At 37.6% G+C, this 18173-nt stretch overlaps 1 protein-coding gene and 1 pseudogene across 1 annotated transcript; one reads left to right on the top strand and one right to left on the bottom strand.

Annotated features, from left to right (window-relative positions):
• Positions 1 to 8709: 8709 nt before the first annotated feature.
• On the bottom strand, positions 8710 to 9648 carry LOC116877601 (olfactory receptor 6C2-like). Its single transcript, XM_032874358.1, has one exon. The coding sequence runs from the start codon at positions 9646 to 9648 to the stop codon at positions 8710 to 8712; it is 939 nt and encodes a 312-aa protein (XP_032730249.1).
• A 2139-nt stretch (positions 9649 to 11787) lies between these two features.
• LOC116877545 lies at positions 11788 to 14987 on the top strand (annotated as a pseudogene).
• Positions 14988 to 18173: the final 3186 nt, after the last annotated feature.

Below are 18173 nucleotides of genomic sequence, written 5' to 3' on the forward strand. Positions count from 1 at the left end.
AGCTCATATTAAAATATGTCTGTGTGCTGCTGGGGGTCTTGCCAGCTGTCTTTACCATTATTTTTATATATTCAGGTAGGAAAGAACAAGTAATATTATTATATTCTTATATCCCAACTCCTGAGCTTGCTTCACATCTACCAACTGGTCCTTGGCATTCTATTATAAGCAGGAGCACTCCCTTCTTTTCAACTTAGAATTGCTCAATTGATTGCTTATATGTACGGACTCATGAACTCCTAGTTTTCAACAGCTTATAACTCATTGCTGTACTTAATAATTATGGTGCTCAAACTGCCCCACATTTTGTCTCTTTAGAGAAATGCCTGCTCACTCTCTCTGCCAATTTTTTCAAATCTTTTTTTTTAAGATTTTATTTATTCATTTGACAGACTGAGATCACAAGTAGGCAGAGAGGCAGGCAGAGAGACAGAGAGGAAAGTGGCTCCCCGCTGAGCAGAGAACCCAATGTGGGGCTGGATCCCAGGACCTTGAGATCATGACCCGAGCCGAAGGCAGAGGCTTAACCCACTGAGCCACCCAGGTGCCCCTCTCTGCCAATTTTTTAAGCAGAGTTCTTTTCTATTGAGATGTATGAGTTCCTCATATATTTTCAGCTATTCCTTCTGGGAGAGGAATAGTAATACCACAGTCTGAGCAGATGAGCCTGAGTCCTCTGAGTTCAAACAACTGGACATCATTTATGTAATGAAAACTCTGGACATTGGAGAGTAGAGTCATTCACCATAAATCTTGACCCACACACTGCTTGCAAATGGAGTTTGTCCCACTAGCACCCTCCTACCAATGACAGAACACTACACAGTGCAATGTCTTTGACACTTTCTGAATATACATAGGACAAGAAGGAACACGTCAATTTCATCATACATATAATAATGAAAGTTTTAATGAGTGTACACTGAATTGGCGAGGGGCTTCATGCGTAAGTTCACTTTAACCTTTCTTTTCACTGTGAGTATAGCTTTAATTTTATCAGTTGAATTCAGGCACTCTTTTTCTCTAAAACAGACCAAGGTGTTTTAGCACTTATGCATTATGGTTTAAAACAGTTGCCAGAAAGTCATGGCATCCCCAGATGGGAACTCAGAAGGAACAAGAGATGGGAAAGCATACCCAGGGAGCATGGAGATGGCCAGACAGGCAGAGAGGCTTTCTTTTCTTTGGGTTTTCTCCCCAGGGTCAGTGCCACCTCCTCCTCTACACATTTCTTGGTGTCAGGAAAGCCCTGGAGCTCAGGGACTCTTTCTTTTTTTCCCCTACGCATGCCATTATGGCTTTGCCCCACATCACTGAGAATGTTCTGCCAACCTTCACCCAATGCTTCCTTCCCCAAAGGTATGGGTAGAATGAAACTTGGCTCCTTGTATCAAGCAAATCTATAAAAATGTCTATGTCTCCTCTTCCTCAAAGTTTCCCAACATTCTTGGCCTTTTTATTTAAAGCAGCTGAGGTCAAGAAAGAAAAATTCTTCACTGACAGTAAACAGTCTTTCATTCAGTGGTGGCCTAGAATGTGCTTAGTCTTCAACATATACCTACTGATGATATCAAACTTCCAAAGACTTACAACACTCATAATCCCTGAAAACAGAGGATAGAGCTCCAGACAATGGAGAGACGGTAATAAAGAAAAAGTAGCTACACTTGTGGTAAGCATAGCATAACATTCAGACATGCTGAATCACTATATTGTACACCTGAAATTAATATAATGTTGTATCAGCTACACTCAAACAAAAAAAAATTTAATAAAAAATAAAAGGGTAACCCTTTTCCTGTACCCTATTTCAGTTAAAAAGTGCTATGTAACAAGTCACCCCAAATCTTAGCATCTTAAAACATAAATTTATTATTGTTCATGATTCCAGAGGTTGACTGAGATCAAGTGGGTGATTCTCACTTGGTTCTGTCATTTAGTTGTAATCAGATATTAACTGGCATTGGATTGATAAGAAGGCTGGCGTGGACTATTTATCCAAAATGGCTTCTTCAGTCATGTGTCTGATGCCACATCTGGAATGGCTGGAAGAGATGGGCTGACGAGGCATCTCTCTAGGGTCTCTCCATGGGGTTACTTATGCTTCTTGGCAATATCAAGGTATTCACAAGGCACCTGGATTCCCCCAGGGTATGTGTTCCCAAAAAAGATGGAAGTTGCAAATCTTCTCATCTCTCTAAGTCATGCAACTTCGGTTATGCCACATTCTCATGATCAAAAGCAAGTTATTGACCCAACCAAATTGAAACGGAGAGGAAAGAATTTATAACCTGTAATGGAGAAAATGACATTGATCCACCACAAATGATGTAATCCACCATAGCTATGAATCTGAAAATGCCTCTACAGGCAAAATTAACTACATACAATCAGTTCAATCTTCAAAAGTTCTACCATTTGCAAAGTCTTTGGTCTCTGACCCTCATTAGTTCACCAGAAATCTGATGCTTTAAGCCAATACTTTTGGTGTTGTACCTGGCTTTCCTGGAAGTTCTTGGAACAATTACTGGTAGAGGTAGAAATCTACCAATGAACTCTAACAACTAGAAAATTACACTTCTTTGTATTGTTGGGGTTTTGTCAGTTGTTTTGTCATCATCTTTAATATGTTTACATAGAAAAGGAAAGGGAATATAATTATATTCCTAATTTCATACACATTCACATACTGTTTATTATTTTTTTAATTTCTTTTCAGTGTTCCCAAATTCATCATTTATGCACCACACCAAGAGCTCCATGCAATACGTGCCCTCCTTAATACCCATCACCACCCAACCTCCCACCACCCTCCCCTTCAAAGCCCTCAGTTTGTTTCTCAGAGTCCACAGCCTCTCATGATTCATCTCCTCTTTCAATTTCCCCCATCTCTCTTCTCCTCTCCATCTCCCCATGTCCTCCATGTTATTCCTTATGCTCCACAAATAACTGAAACCATATGATAATTCACTCTCTCTGCTTAACTTATTTCACGTAGCATAATCTCTTCCAGTCCCATCTATGTTGATACAAAAGTTGGGTATTCATCCTTTCTGATGGAGGTGTAATACACCATTGTATATATGGACCATATCTTCTTTATCTATTTGTCCATTGAAGGGCATCTTGGTTCCTTCCACAGTTTGGCAACTGTGGCCATTGCTTCTATGAATATTGAGCTACAGATGGCCCTTCTTTTCACTACATTCACTACATTCACTACATTGCCCAATAGGGCAAATGCAGGGTCATAGGGGAAGTTCTATTTTTAATTTCTTAAGGAATCTCCACAGTTTTCCAAAGTAGCTGCACCAACTTATATTCCCACCAACAGCGTAAGAGGGTTCCCCTTTCTCCACATTCTTTCCAACACTTATTGTTTACTATCTTGTTAATTTTGACCATTCTAACTGCTGCAAGGTGGTATCTCAATGTGGTTTTGATTTGAATCTCCCTGATGACTAGTGATGCTGAACATTTTTTCATGTGTCTGTTAGCCATTTGTATGTCTTCTTTGGAGAACTGTCTGTTCATGGCTTCTGCCCATTTTTTGATGTGATTATCTGTTTTGTGTGTGTTGGGTTTGAGAAGTTCTTTATAGATCTTGGATATCAGCCCTTTGTACTCTCATTTGCGAATATCTTCTCCCATTCCGTGGGTTGCCTCTTTGTTTTGTTGACTGTTTCCTTTGCTGTGCAGAAGCTTTTGATCTTGATAAAGTCCCAAAATTTCATTTTTGCTTTTGTTTCCTTTGCCTTTGGAGATATATCTTGAAAGAGGTTGCTGTGGCTGATGTAGAAGAGGTTACTGCCTATGTTCTCCTCTAGGATTCTGATGGATTCCTGTCTCATGATGAGGTCTTTTATCCATTTCAAGTTTATCTTTGTGTATGGTGTAAGAGAATGGTCAAGTTTCATTCTTCTACATATAGCTGTCCAATTTTCCCAGCACCATTTATTGAAGAGACGTTCTTTATTCCACTGCATATTTTTTCCTGTTTTATTATTTGACCATAAAGTTGAGGGTCCATATCTGGGCTCTCTATTCTGTCCCACTGGTCTATGTGTCTGTTTTTGTGCCAGTACCATGCTGTTTTGGTGATCACAGCTTTGTAGTAAAGCCTGAAATCAGGCAACATGATGCCTCCAGTTTTGTTTTTCTTTTTCAAAATTTCCTTAGCAATTCAGGGTCTTTTCTGATTCCATACAAATTTTAGGATTATTTGCTCCAGCTCTTTGAAAAATACTGGTGGAATTTTGATCGGAATGGCATTAAAAGTATAGATTGCTCTAGGCAGTATAGATATTTTAACAATGTTTATTTTTCTGATCCATGATCATGGAATGGTCTTCCATCTTTCAGTCATTTCATGAGTGTTCTGTAGTTCCTTGAGTACAGATCCTTTACCTCTTTGGTTAGGTTTACTCCCAGGTATCTTATGGTTCTTGGTGCTATAGTAAATGGAATCAATTCTCTAATTTCCCTTTCTGTGTTTTCATTGTTAGTGTATAAGAAAGCAACTGATTTCTGTACATTGACTTTGTATCCTGCCACATTACTGAATTGCTGTATGAGTTCTAGTAGTTTGGGGGTGAAAGGATCAGGAGGAGGACTGGAACAAACAGCTTAGAAGCCATAAAAACAGAATTAGGGAAATAAATGATGCCATGAAATGTTCCAATGTCAGAATTATTGGAATGCTTGAGGACGAGGTGAAAGAAAGAAGACTAGAGGATATAGTTGAACAAATTCTCCATGAAAATTTTCCCAGTCTGGGGAATGGAACCAGCATTCGTGTCCTAGAGGCAGAAAGATCTTCCCCCAAGATCACAGAATCTAGGAAGACCTCGAGACACCTGATTGCAAAACTGATGAATCATAATTTTAGACAGGAGCTCTTGAAAGTAGCTGGGGGAAGAGATTCCTTACCTACAGAGGAAGGCCCATCAGAATAATGTCAGACCTGTCCACAGAAACCTGGCAAGCCAGAAGGGGCTGGCAAGACACATTCAGGGCACTAAATGAAAAGAACATACAGCCAAGAATACTTTATCCAGCATGACTGACATTTAAAATGAATGGAGAGATAAAGAGCTTCCAAGACCGGCAAAGTTTAAAAGAATATGTGACCAGGGGTCCCTGGGTGGCTCAGTGGGTTAAAGTCTCTGCCTTCAGCTCAGGTCATGATCCCAGGGTCCTGGGATCGAGCCCTGCATTGGGCTCTCTGCTCAGCGGGGAGCCTACTTCCTCCTCTCTCTCTGCCTGCCTCTCTGCCTACTTGTGTTCTCTCTGTCAAATAAATAAATAAAATTTTAAAAAAAAAGAATATGTGACCACCAAGCCACACTACAAGATATATTAAGGGGGGTTCTATAAAAGAAGAACCCAAGAGTGTCATAGAACAGAAATTTATGGAGACAATCTATAGAAAGAAGGACTCCACAGGTAACACAATGTCAATAAAAACATATCTCTCAATAATCACTCTCAGTGTGAATGGCCTAAATGCTCTCATAAAACACCACAGGGTTGCAGATTGGATAAAACAACAGTACCTGTCCATATATTGTCTACAAGAGACACATTTTGAACCTAAGGATACTTCCAGACTGAAAGTGAAAGGATGGAGAAGCATCTTTCATGCCAATGGGCCTCAAAAGAAGGCTGGGGTAGTGATTCTCATATCAGATAAATTAGATTTTAAACTAAAGACTGTAGTCAGAGATACAGAAGGACACTACATCATTCTTAAAGGGTCTATCCACCAAGATGATCTAACAATTGTAACTATTTATGCCCCCAATATGGGAGCAGCCAACTACACAAGACAACTGTTAATCAAGATAAAGAGTCATATTGATGTGAATACCTTAATAGTAGGGGATTTTTTTTAAGATTTTATTTATTTATTTGAGAAAGAGATCACAAGTAGGCAGAGAGAGTCAGAGAGAGAGAGGAAGGGAAGCAGGCTCTCTGCTTAGCAGAGAGCCCAATGTGGGGCTCGATCCCAGGACCCTGGGATCATGACCTGAGCTGAAGGCAGAGGCTTTAACACTGAGCCACCCAGGTGCCCCAATAGTAGGGGATCTTAACACACCACTCTCAGTAATGGACAGATCATCCAAGCAGAAAATCTATAAATAAACAAGATCATTGAATGACACATTGGACCAGATGGACCTCATAAATATATACAGAACATTTCACCCTGAAACAACAGAATACTCATTCTTCTTTTTTTTTTTAATCAAACAAAAAGAGACTTTATTCGAGAATGGTCAAGAGAAAAAGAAGGTCCTTATTATAATGATAAGGAGGTCAAACCATCAGGAATATATTACAATTGTAAACATCAGAGCACCTAAATATATAAAGCAATTATTAACAGAACAAAAGAAGAAATATATAGCAATGCAATAACAGGTGGGAACTTTAATACCTATTCTATACTCTAATAGTAGAAAGACCATCCAAATAAAACTGATAAGAAAACTGTAGATTTGAACAACACTACAGACCTAACAAGACCTAACAGACATATGCATTACATTCCATCCAAGAACAGCTGAATACACAACTTTTTTATTTCTTTTCAGTGTAACAGTATTCATTGTTTTTGCACCACACCCAGTGCTCCATGCAATACGTGCCCTCCCTAATACCCATCACCTTGTTCCCCCAACCTCTCACCCCTTGCCCCTTCAAAACCCTCAGATTGTTTTTCAGAGTCCATAGTCTCTCATGGTTCACCTCCCCTTCCAATTTCCCTCAACTCCCTTCTCCTCTCCATCTCCCGATGTCCTCCATGTTATTTGTTATGCTCCACAAATAAGTGAAACCATATGATAATTGACTCTCTCTGCTTGACTTATGTCACTCAGCATAATCTCTTCCAGTCCTGTCCATGTTGCTACAAAAGTTGGGTATTCATCCTTTCTGATGGAGGCATAATACTCATAGTGTATAATGACCACATCTTCCTTATCCATTCGTCCGTTGAAAGGCATCTTGGTTCTTTCCACAGTTTGGCGACTGTGGTCATTGCTGCTATAAACATTGGGGTACAGATGGCCCTTCTTTTCACTCCATTAAATACCCAGTAGTGCAATTGCAGGGACATAGGGAAGCTCTATTTTTAATTTTTTGAGGAATCTCCACACTGTTCTCCAAAGCACATTCTTCTTGAGTGCACATGGAACTTTCTCCGGAATAGACCACATACTGGGTCACATATCGGGATTCAACTGATACCAAAAGATTGAGATTATTCCCTGCATATTCTCAGATGACAATGCTTTGAAACTGGAACTCAACAACAAGAAAAAATTTGGAAGGAATTCAAACACCTGGAAGCTAAAGACCACCTTGCTTAAGATTGTTTGGATCAACCAGGAGATCAAAGAAGAACTTAAACAATTCATGGAAACCAATGAGAATGAAGACACTTCGGTCCAAAACCTATGGGATACAGCAAAGGCGGTCCTAAGGGGGAAATAAACCACTGACCAAACTAATCAAGAAGACAATAGAGAGGACCCAAATTAATAAAATTATGAATGAAAAGGAAGAGATCACATACTGTTTATTTTGAGACACAATAGACAAGCCCAAAATGAAGACTGCTTTACATCCTGAAAATCAGTGTAGCTATCCTCTTGAGAAGGGAAGACACTTCAAAACAGATTGCATTGCAAGGAGGGGAAAGCAGTAACATGTTCAGAACAGTTTTGACATGAAAAACTAATGACTAGTGAACATTAGAGACAACTTAAGTAGAGCTGACTGAATTTCAGATTATGAGGAGATATAATCAGTTGCAGAGGAGTAAAGAAATGCCCATTTCATAATACTGCATCCTTCGGCATCCTTTATTAGATGTTCTTCCAAACTTTCTTTAATGCCTGTCAAAACTTGACATTTTCAGTGGCTTCAAATTCCACCCATATTCTGATAATATACCTTTTAATTTGAGTTCCCAGTATGCTGTTTTACTATTTCTATAAATGAAATACCAATCTTTTCACAATGTCACAAAAAGACTGCTTTACTTGTTTGTTTCTCAGGGGTTCAACAAATCTCTGTCTAAATAAATAAATAAAAATCTTTTTTTTAAAGACCATTTGGTTATATCTTTGTTTAAGTAATGATTTTTCATACATGTTTTAATAAGTTCTGATTAGAAGAGGCAAGGATGGCTATTGGAATTTTCTTCAAATCCACATGATTATTGTGAGGCAGCATTAACAAAACAGAGTTGAAGGTGGAGGGAGCTTATTTTTCCTAAAAACCAGCATTCTTATCCTCTTGAAAAGAGAAAATACTTTGAAAGAGGTAGTGTTGCAAGGAGGGGAAAGCAGTGACATGAATGGAATAGATTCAACACACAAGACTAATGACTAATATATACCTGATAAGACTAAAAAGAGTTGACTGAAATACAGATTAGGAAGACACAGAAGTTCCAGAAAAGTTAGAAGTATCTATCCACATAACGCTGGGCCCATCACAATTTTTCCTTAGATTTTTTTCTAAATTTCCTTTATTTTTCCTCTATTTGAGAACTAAAATTCCTCAAAGTTGAGAACCACACAACTCTCCTCACTCAATTTCCACCTATATGCTGAACTGATATACCATTTGTAATATATTATTTCATATTGATATAGGATAAGTTGTTTCTTGTTTTAATTAAACTCCCAATATGAAAATCTAATATTTCTCTGAAAGAGATGCAAGTCTTTTAAGGGTATCATGGAAAGACTGCTTTACTTGTTTATTTCTCAGGGTATAAATGAAAGGGTTCAACAAAGGGGCAACAGATATAGTGAGCAGAGAAACTGCCTTATTAATGGCCACTTCATCCTTAGCTGAAGGTTTGACATACATAAATATGCAACTGCCATATGTGATGGAAACCACAATCATGTGGGAAGAACAGGTGGAAAAGGCTTTTTTCCTCTGCTGGACAGAGGGTAATCTTAGAATTGTCCTAATGATGTATACGTATGATAGAACTATACACACAAGTGTCATTATGAAGGTCAACACAGCACAGACTATAACCAGCTGCTCTATAGACCAAGTATCTGAACATGAATTCTTCAGTAATGGAGAAGCATCACAATAAAAATGGTCAATAACAGAGTCACAGAATTCCAGATGGAGACTCAAACCAAGGAGTGGAAGGATGATCAATAAGGCAGATACCCAACAACTGAGGATGAGATTCCTGCAGACTCTGCTGTCCATGATGGTCACATAATACAGGGGTTTGCAGATAGCCACGTAGCGGTCATAAGACATCACAGCCAAAAGAAAAAATTCGGTAGCTCCAAAGAGGACAATAAAAAAGATTTGGCTGAAGCAAGCTTTGATGGTGATGGTTCTGTCCCCACTTGATATGACGTATAGGTACGGGGGGACACAGGCAGTTGTGAATGAGATTTCTAAGAAAGAGAAATTCTGAAGAAAAAAATACATAGCTGTTTTTAAATGAGAATCCACCAAGATGAGAAAAATTATGGTCAGATTCCCAATTACGCTTAACATATATGAGATAAACAGAAAGATAAAAATAAAAATCTCTAGCTGTGGGTCATTTGTCAAACCCAGTAAGATGAACGTTGTTACTGCTGAATGGTTTCTCATCATTGGCTTCAGACCACTGTCCAATCTTCACATAAAAGTCACAGAAATTGGATCTGAGGAGCAATGTCAAAATATGACAGGATGAATAGTGACTACAAACAAAAATTAAACCTAGTCACATGTTGTGCCTTGTATAACTGGAAAACAGGTCTTTCATGAGGTGGTGACCTTAGTCCCACTGAATGTACCACAATGAAGAAAACAAAGTTTGTCAAGTTTGTCATCTATTACATGAACTACCTTGGACAAGTCATTTAACCAATCTGTGCTCCCAATTTCCTCCTCTGTAAGATGGGGTAATGATAATACTACATCTTAGAGTTACTATGAGGTTTAAATAAGATAAACCAGGTACATGCTTATGATAGTACTAAGGAAATAAGTACTGTACAGATATTATTTTTTGTATTTTCTGAAGCCAATCTCTGATCACCTCAAGAAGACATTTAGCTCTTCACATAGCAGCTCTCCTTGTCTGTTTTTCACATCATTAATTTCTTCCCCTTTTCTAGATTAGTATCAACCACACACAAATGTGCTCTGGTATGCTCTTATATATTTTCTTTAATTCCTTCCCATTAGGGAATGACACTTCCACCATACACTTTTAATAGTATACAGCTGTCATATAGTTTTGCCTTTTGTAAACTTTCTAATATGAATACTCAAAACAAAATCAACTTAAGTCAATGATGACAAGAAGGAGGACATACAACTGAAAGCTGAACTGGAAAAAATCAACCAATTTTCATCTCAAATGAATACCATAACCACACCAGTGGGGAAAAGAAAGGACTAGTGCAAGTTCTGATGAACACATTATCTAACTATATCCTCTCAGTCTTGGTCTGAAAAGAGGATAGGAAGTAATATGAACAGATCCTGAAATCTTTTTAGTACACTTGTTTTTTTCTAGGAGTATGGATGAAAATATGCTGAAACTATTTTAGATTTATTATAGGACTGAATAATGAGAACATGTTGATTGTCAGAGATTTTTATAAGGAATTAGAAAGATACCAATATGGATTGGGGAAAGATAAGAAAGAATCCTAAATGGTTGGACTAGAATGGGAAGTTTCAGCATAAATTTATAATTCTGAAAACATGTATATAAAGATATATATGCATTTTATATATGCTCATGTCTATGAATACATGTATATTTGTATTCTGTATTATACATGTATATGCTTGCTTGTATTCTTTAGCCCACTAAAATGGCTAAGTAAAAAGATAACCAAAAAGCACTGAGCTTACCCTAGAGCTCCAAGAAGAATGAACAGAGGTCCCCTTAAAAAATGGCTGATCCAGGACTGAAATAGAGTAGGTACAGGTGAACATGCAACATCTTGCTATGCCAAAAGTAAGGAAATCCTCAGACAATGGGGTTTGCAACAAGGTCCACTGAAGCCAACTTGAAGGAGGTCCCACTGGCAAAATGTGTGACAACTTGAGCATCATAATTAGTAAGCACAGAAATGAATTATAAGCATTGAAAACTAAGAATTCATGAGTCCAAACATATACACAGGCGATGGATCAAGTATAAGTTGATAGGAAGGGAGAACTCTTGTTCATAGTAGAATGCCAAGGGCCAGCCCACATATGTGGAGCAAGACCTTGAGTTGGAAATCAGACATTGGCAATCACTACAGCAAAGATTGAATCAGGCAAAAACCATCGAGAGATACAAAATTGGGGAAATTTTAGTTGAGGAATAGAAAACTTGTGTGTTCTTTAAGTGTATTCATATAGACTGCTTGTTAGTTATAAAAAAATAATGTAATGACCATAGAATTGGACAACTTGACCTGGTGATCATATGTGTCACCCTGAAAATAACCATACCATCTATATAGTACTCTGAGAATGAAAAACCTAAACTGAATCAGGAGAAAACATCAAGGAAACCCTAACTGAAGAAGTTTTATTGAAAAAGGAAGTGGAAGGAAACTATATTCTTCAAAAATGTGCACCTCAAAAAAATAACAAAATATACAGGCTGTGTAAATATTCCAAACAAAGAAGGTTAAAGAATCATAACAATTAAATACAATAACTGACCTAGTTTGGGTACTGTTTAGAAGGGAGAAAAATTCAATTAAGGATGTTACTGGTCAGGAACGAAGTTGAAGTATGGATGGCAAATTTAATAAAATTATTGATGTGGTGTTAAATTCACTGAAGTCAAGAACATTACTTGACTTTGCAAGTACATTACTTTGGATTTGCAAGTAAAAATCTCTATTAAGACATACACACTGCAGTATGTAAGGATACAGTAGTTAAGGGCCATGATATCTGTATTTTAACCACAAATGTGTCATAAAACCTGTTATGAAGAGAGACATACAGCAAATAATGAAGTAAGTAGTATAAAATATCAACAATATGTGCATTGGATACTGATGTGTTTTGTACTATTCTTAATTGTGCAAGCTTTCTATAAACTTGAAATAATTTCAAAATAAAATGTTAAATTTAAAGATAAGTCTTCATACTGTCTATTACTATTCACTATCACCTGAAAGAGAGGGAAAGCTAAATACACACACACACACACACACACACAGAGTTGACCCTTGAAAAACACAGAGGTTAGAAGCACCAACACCCTGCACCATCAAAAATCTGTGTATAACTTTTGTCTTTGCAAAAATATAACTACTGATAACCTACTGTTGACCAGAAGACTTACCAATAAGAAGTCTTACAAATAACTGTCAATTGACACATATTTTGCATATTGTAAGTATTACATATTGTACTTTTACAGTAAAGTAAGCTAGAGAAAAATGTTAAAGAAAATCATAAGGAAGACAAAATACAATTACAGTACTCTACTGTGTTTATTAAAAAAGAAAAAGTATCTCCACATAAGTGGACCCACACAGTTCAAATCTGTGTTAAGGGGCAACTGAGCATCTTTTTACAATGAAATATATTTCTAATCCAACAAAAGCTCACCAGCACAGTATACTAGACAAAAATCCCACATGTCTCTCTGAACTGAATTCTCTATTTACCCTCTTTCTGCCTCTCAACTACTCTTTCATTCATGACAGCTGGAGGGACTTTTTTTTAAATATTCATTAGTCCATGTCCCTCCCTAACTTAAAATGCAACAATAGCTTCTTATTATCCATAAAACAAAGCTTATGCCATAGCCTACTAGTCATCTCCCATCCCCACTGTCTTTGACCACATCCTGGTTATCTGGCTTTCTGTCTGATCCTCAAGGTAGACCTACTTGGCTTCTACACATGCTGAACCATCTGCCTACATTGTTCTCCTGTCAGCACACTCCTGGATACATGTTGTCACTGTGGGTTCAATTCAAATGTCATCTACTTCTAGGACTGACCCCGACCACCAAATTTGGTGAGACTCCTCCCATCTCTTCACTCTAATATACACCAGTCTTTTTAAATTTCTTCCTAATAATCAACACATTCCAAAATTATCTATCTTCCCCTCCCTTAAAACTAACTATAAGTGCCACTTGGGAAAGGAATTTAAACATCTTATATTCTCGTTTATACCCAGTACTAAATATAGTGTCTGTCACAGAGTTTTGCATGACAAATTTTGATGAATTTGCCCTTTCACAACCAGAATCATTTAAACATATATATTAAATATAAATAAAGAAATGAATCTCTACAGTGGATTTTTCACATTAGTGAAAAGGATGAGGATGTATTTTAGAGAACATGGGCAAAAGAGAGCTCTTCATGAGATGTTTTTTGCCAACATCTATTTAATTATATTTTTAATGGATTGGTCATATCCATTCTGAAGGAAAAATGACCATATGTTCCAGAATTTTCCTCTATATTATTGATGTTCTCCTTCTTAATATAATTTATACATACATCAGTATATCTATTCAATGTGGTAAGAAGACCAAAGGCCAACTACACAATCACTCAGGGTCTGGGCAAGAGCAACATAATTGTTGTTCTGAAATGCCTAATTGAATACATGGTCTATCCAGCCCTTTGCTACCTTCAATCAATGTTCTAGGTCTCTGCTATTTAATACAGTAGCCATTAGCCACATATGAATTATTTTTTTAAGCGTCCAAGTGGCCTGAATACTTTCCTTTTTTTTTTTACTAGTTTCAGAAGTAGAATTTAGTGATTTATCACTTGCATATAACACCCAGTGCTCACTTCATCAAGTGTCCTCCTTAATGCCCATTACCCAATTATCCCTTCTCCCTCACCCACCTCCCCTCCAGCAACACTGTTTGTTTCCTAGAGTTCAGCATCTCTTATGGTTTGCCTTCCTCTCAATTTTCATCTTATTTTATTTTTCCTTCTCTTCCCCTATGTTCATCTGTTTTGTTTCTTAAATTCCACATATGACTGAAATCATATGGTACTTGTCTTTCTCTGACTGGCAAATTTTGCTTAGCATAATACCCTCTAGTTCTATCAACATCATTGCAAATGGCAAGAGTACATTCTTTTTGATTAGCCACATGTGATTTATTATTGAACACTGAAAGTGTGGCTTGTCTCACTCTCTCCTTCAGCCATCCAAGATGCCAAAAGGAAAGAAAACAAGGGAAAGAAGTTGGCCCTGGCCCCTGCTGTCATGAAGAAACAGGAGGCCAAGAGGTGGTCATCCCTTGTTTGAGAAAAGGGCCAAGAATTTTGGCATCAGATAGGACATCTAGCCCAAAAGGGACTTTACCTGCTTTGTCAAATGCCTCTTCTATATCCAACTGCAGCAGCAAAGGGCTATTCTCTATAAACGTCTAAAAGTACCTCCTGTGATTAACCAATTTGCCCAGGTCTTGGACTGCCAAACAACAACTCAACTGCTTAAGCTGCCCCACAAATACAGAGACAAAGCAAGAGAAGAAGTAGAAATGGTTTGCTCAGCTGAGAAGAAAGCTTCCTGCAAAGGAGATGTCCCCAGTAAGAGGTCACCTCTCTGCAAGCTGGCATTAATACTGTCACCACCTTGGTGGAAAACAAGAAGGCTCAGATGGTAATGATTGCACATACTTGGATCCCACTGAGCTGGTTGTCTTCCTGCCCACCCTGTGTCATTAAATGGGGGTTCCCTACTGCATTATCAAGGGGAAGGCCAGGCTGGTGCATCTGGTCCACAGAAGACCTGCACCACTGTCACCTTAATACAGGTTAACTCAGAAGACAAAGGAGCTCTGGCTAAGCAGGTGGAAGCTATCAGGACCAATGACTGACAGATAGGATGAAATCCACTGTCACTGGGGAGGAAACATCCTGGGTCAAAAGTCCATGGCTCACATTGCCAAGTTGGAAAAGGCAAAGGCTAAAGAACTGGTCACCAAACTGGACTGAGTGGATTCTGTTGAATTTCCTGTACATAAGAGTGATAAAAGGTCATCTTTCAAAACAAAATATGTGACTGGTTTGGATGAGATATGCAGCAACTATAAAATACATATAATATTTAGAAAACTTGATAAGAAAGCTTAATATAAAATATCTCAATAATTGTATTATGGATAGTCACTGAAATGGTAATATGCTGGATATATTGAGATAGAGAAATATATAACTTTAAAAAATCTTGCTTGTTTCTTACACTTTTGAAAATGGTACTATTGGAAAATTCTGAATTGCAAATGTGGCTTACATTGTATTTTTATTGGCTAAAGTTGTTATAATGTTTCATGTCTTCTCCCATTAGAAAATTTAAAAAGCATCCCCATAAGACCCAATTAGTTTGGTGTCTAAATAGTTTCCTCTGACTTTTTTATTATTCTCAACAAATGTATGTTTCCTGCATCAAAGATACGAAGCTCACTTTACTTTTGTGAAATGAGTGAATAGTATCCGTTTCCATCAAGAAGAGTTCCCCAGTATAATGCCAAGGTTGCAGATATTACAAAAAAGAGGGGTGGGGAGAGATATTAAACTGGGTTTATGAGACAGATCAATGATTAGTGACACTGGTGCTAAAATAGAAGGAGATTTTTCTAATTGAATCTTTCCCATTGATAATTGAGCTAAATGTAATAGATATATAGATAGACACCTGATAGAAGAAATGGAGACAAAGTGAGAGTTTCGTAGACACCTGGAGACTTGTTTCTGTGTGCCAATCAAACCACTATACCTGCGAAGCTATCAATTTAATGATAGATTAAATGAGTCCGCCCATGTTGTCAATTTGATGAAGGTTCATTTGCTCTATAAAAAATCTCAAAAATTATCTTAATATCAAAAATAATTTTTGAAAGAAGTATTTGAGGAAAAGTTGACTGGCTCAGTCAGTAGAGCATGCCACTCTTGATCTCAGGGTCGTGAGTTCAAGCTCCATGTTGGGCGTGGAAACTGCTTTTAAAAATTTCAGAAAAGGGGGGCTCCTGGATGGCTTGGATGGTTAGGCATCTGCCTTTGGCTCATGAACAGCTCAGGGCATGATCTCTAGGTCCTGGGATTGGGCTCCCAGCTCAGCAGGGAGCCTGTTTCTCCCTCTGCCTCATCGCCCACTTGTGTTCTCTTTCTTTCTCAAATGAATAAATAAAATCTTTTTTTAATGTAAAAAAAAAAGAAGTATTTTATTTTCTCTCCCAGATTAAAATATGTAGTGAAACATATTATATAAAGAAAAGCAAAAATATCCTCTCCATCAGTTACAAATACTAAGGTACCTGACAACTAAAAGATTCAGTACTTACTTTTGACATTCTTTGTTGTTTCACTTGGAAGCTGTACCTCAAGTGACATAAGTGAACCTCCAACTGAACAACAAGATACCAGTAGGAGCATCTAAGCACATATTTAGGACCTTAGGAACCCATACTCACTGTGAATATACATATGGTTGCTGGGTTACAAGATATACCATCCTATTTTCAAATGAGGAACTGTCTGTGCACTCTAAGGAAAGGGAAGATAGCTAAGTTCAAGAAGTAAAGGGAAGTTAAGAAGCCTCTCTAGGTCTTCAAAAATGGGTGTTCTCATTTTCTATGAGGCCAAACAGATTTTTAAATTAAAGACCCTCCTTATTACCTTCTTCAAATATGGTGCATAGAAAAATAAACTCAATAAAAAGGTCCCTAAGGCCCCTGAATCAAAAGCCTCTGATGAATCTAAAATATAATTTATTTTGGCAAAAAAATCCCAACCCAAGTACCAATGGGGTTAGTACCCTTGGAGAGAAAGAGATGTAATAAGAGAAATCAACTCAATCTAGGCATAGAAAAATAAGATTCTAATTACAAATCAGAACTATTCTTCATCATATATTCACACATGGTTTAGGCAGTGCAATGAGTTAGGCAATAGTCTTCCCATATAAAACTACACATATATGCATATTTAATATAGAAAAATTCAAAAGTAGATATGAAACATTAAAAAATCATAGAACCTCTAAAATCCAAAAATGAACATTATTATTTAGGTGGTTATCCTTCAAAATGTTATCCATGTTTGCATACATATATATTTTTTAAGAATAATATCACGCAGCATTTTGACTCACATTTTTACCTTAAAATCTTTTTGCAAGAGAAAGAGAGTGAGCATGAAAGGGGGAGGGGCAGAGGGAGAAGCAGGCTCCCACCTGAGCAGGGAGCCCAATGAGGGACTTGATCCTAGGACTCTGGGATCATGACCTGAGCCAAAGACAGAGGCTTAACCGACTAAGCCACCCAGGTGCCCAGTAAATATCTTTCTATTTCAAAAAAAAGAGACACATAGGCCAGTATTATTTATTTCACTATGGTCTTTGCTGTAGACTTTCCTTACTCATGCTAAGAAGGTAACTTTCTGTTCCTAATTTCCTAAGATTAAATACTTAATGAATGGATATTGCTTTTCACCAATACCCATTCTATACCTACAGAGATTATTACATGTTTCTCTTTTAATTCAGTTACAGTTCTGAAAAATAAATACATTTTTCTAATATTAAACCAATTCACATTTCTTTTTTATCATTTTTTTAATTTACTTTCAGCATAACAGTATTCATTGTTTTTGTACCACACCCAGTGCTCCATGCAATCCGTGCCCTCTCAAATACCCACCACCTGGTTCCCCCAACCTACCACCCCCCCACCTCTTCAAACCCTTCAGATTGTTTTTCAGAGTCCATAGTCTCTCATTGTTCACCTCCCCTTCCAATTTCCCCCAACTGCCTTCTCCTAACTCCCCATGTCCTCCATGCTATTTGTTATGCTCCACAAATAAGTGAAACAATATGATAATTGACTCTCTCTACTTGACTTATTTCACTCAACATCATCTCTTCCAGTCCCATCCATGTTGCTACAAAAGTTGGGTATTCATCCTTTCTGATGGAGGCATAATACTCCATAGTGTATAAGGACCACATCTTCCTTATCCATTCGTCCGTTGAAGGGCATCTTGGTTCTTTCCACAGTTTGGCAACCATGGCCATTGCTGCTATAAACATTGGGGTACAGATGGGCCTTCTTTTCACTACATCCGTATCTTTGGGGTAAATACCCAGTAGTGCAATTGCAGGGTCATAGGGAAGCTCTAATTTTA

Source organism: Lontra canadensis, unplaced genomic scaffold, assembly GCF_010015895.1.
Source record: "Lontra canadensis isolate GAN:19392208 unplaced genomic scaffold, GSC_riverotter_1.0 scaffold53, whole genome shotgun sequence".
NCBI classification, from domain to species: domain Eukaryota; kingdom Metazoa; phylum Chordata; class Mammalia; order Carnivora; family Mustelidae; genus Lontra; species Lontra canadensis.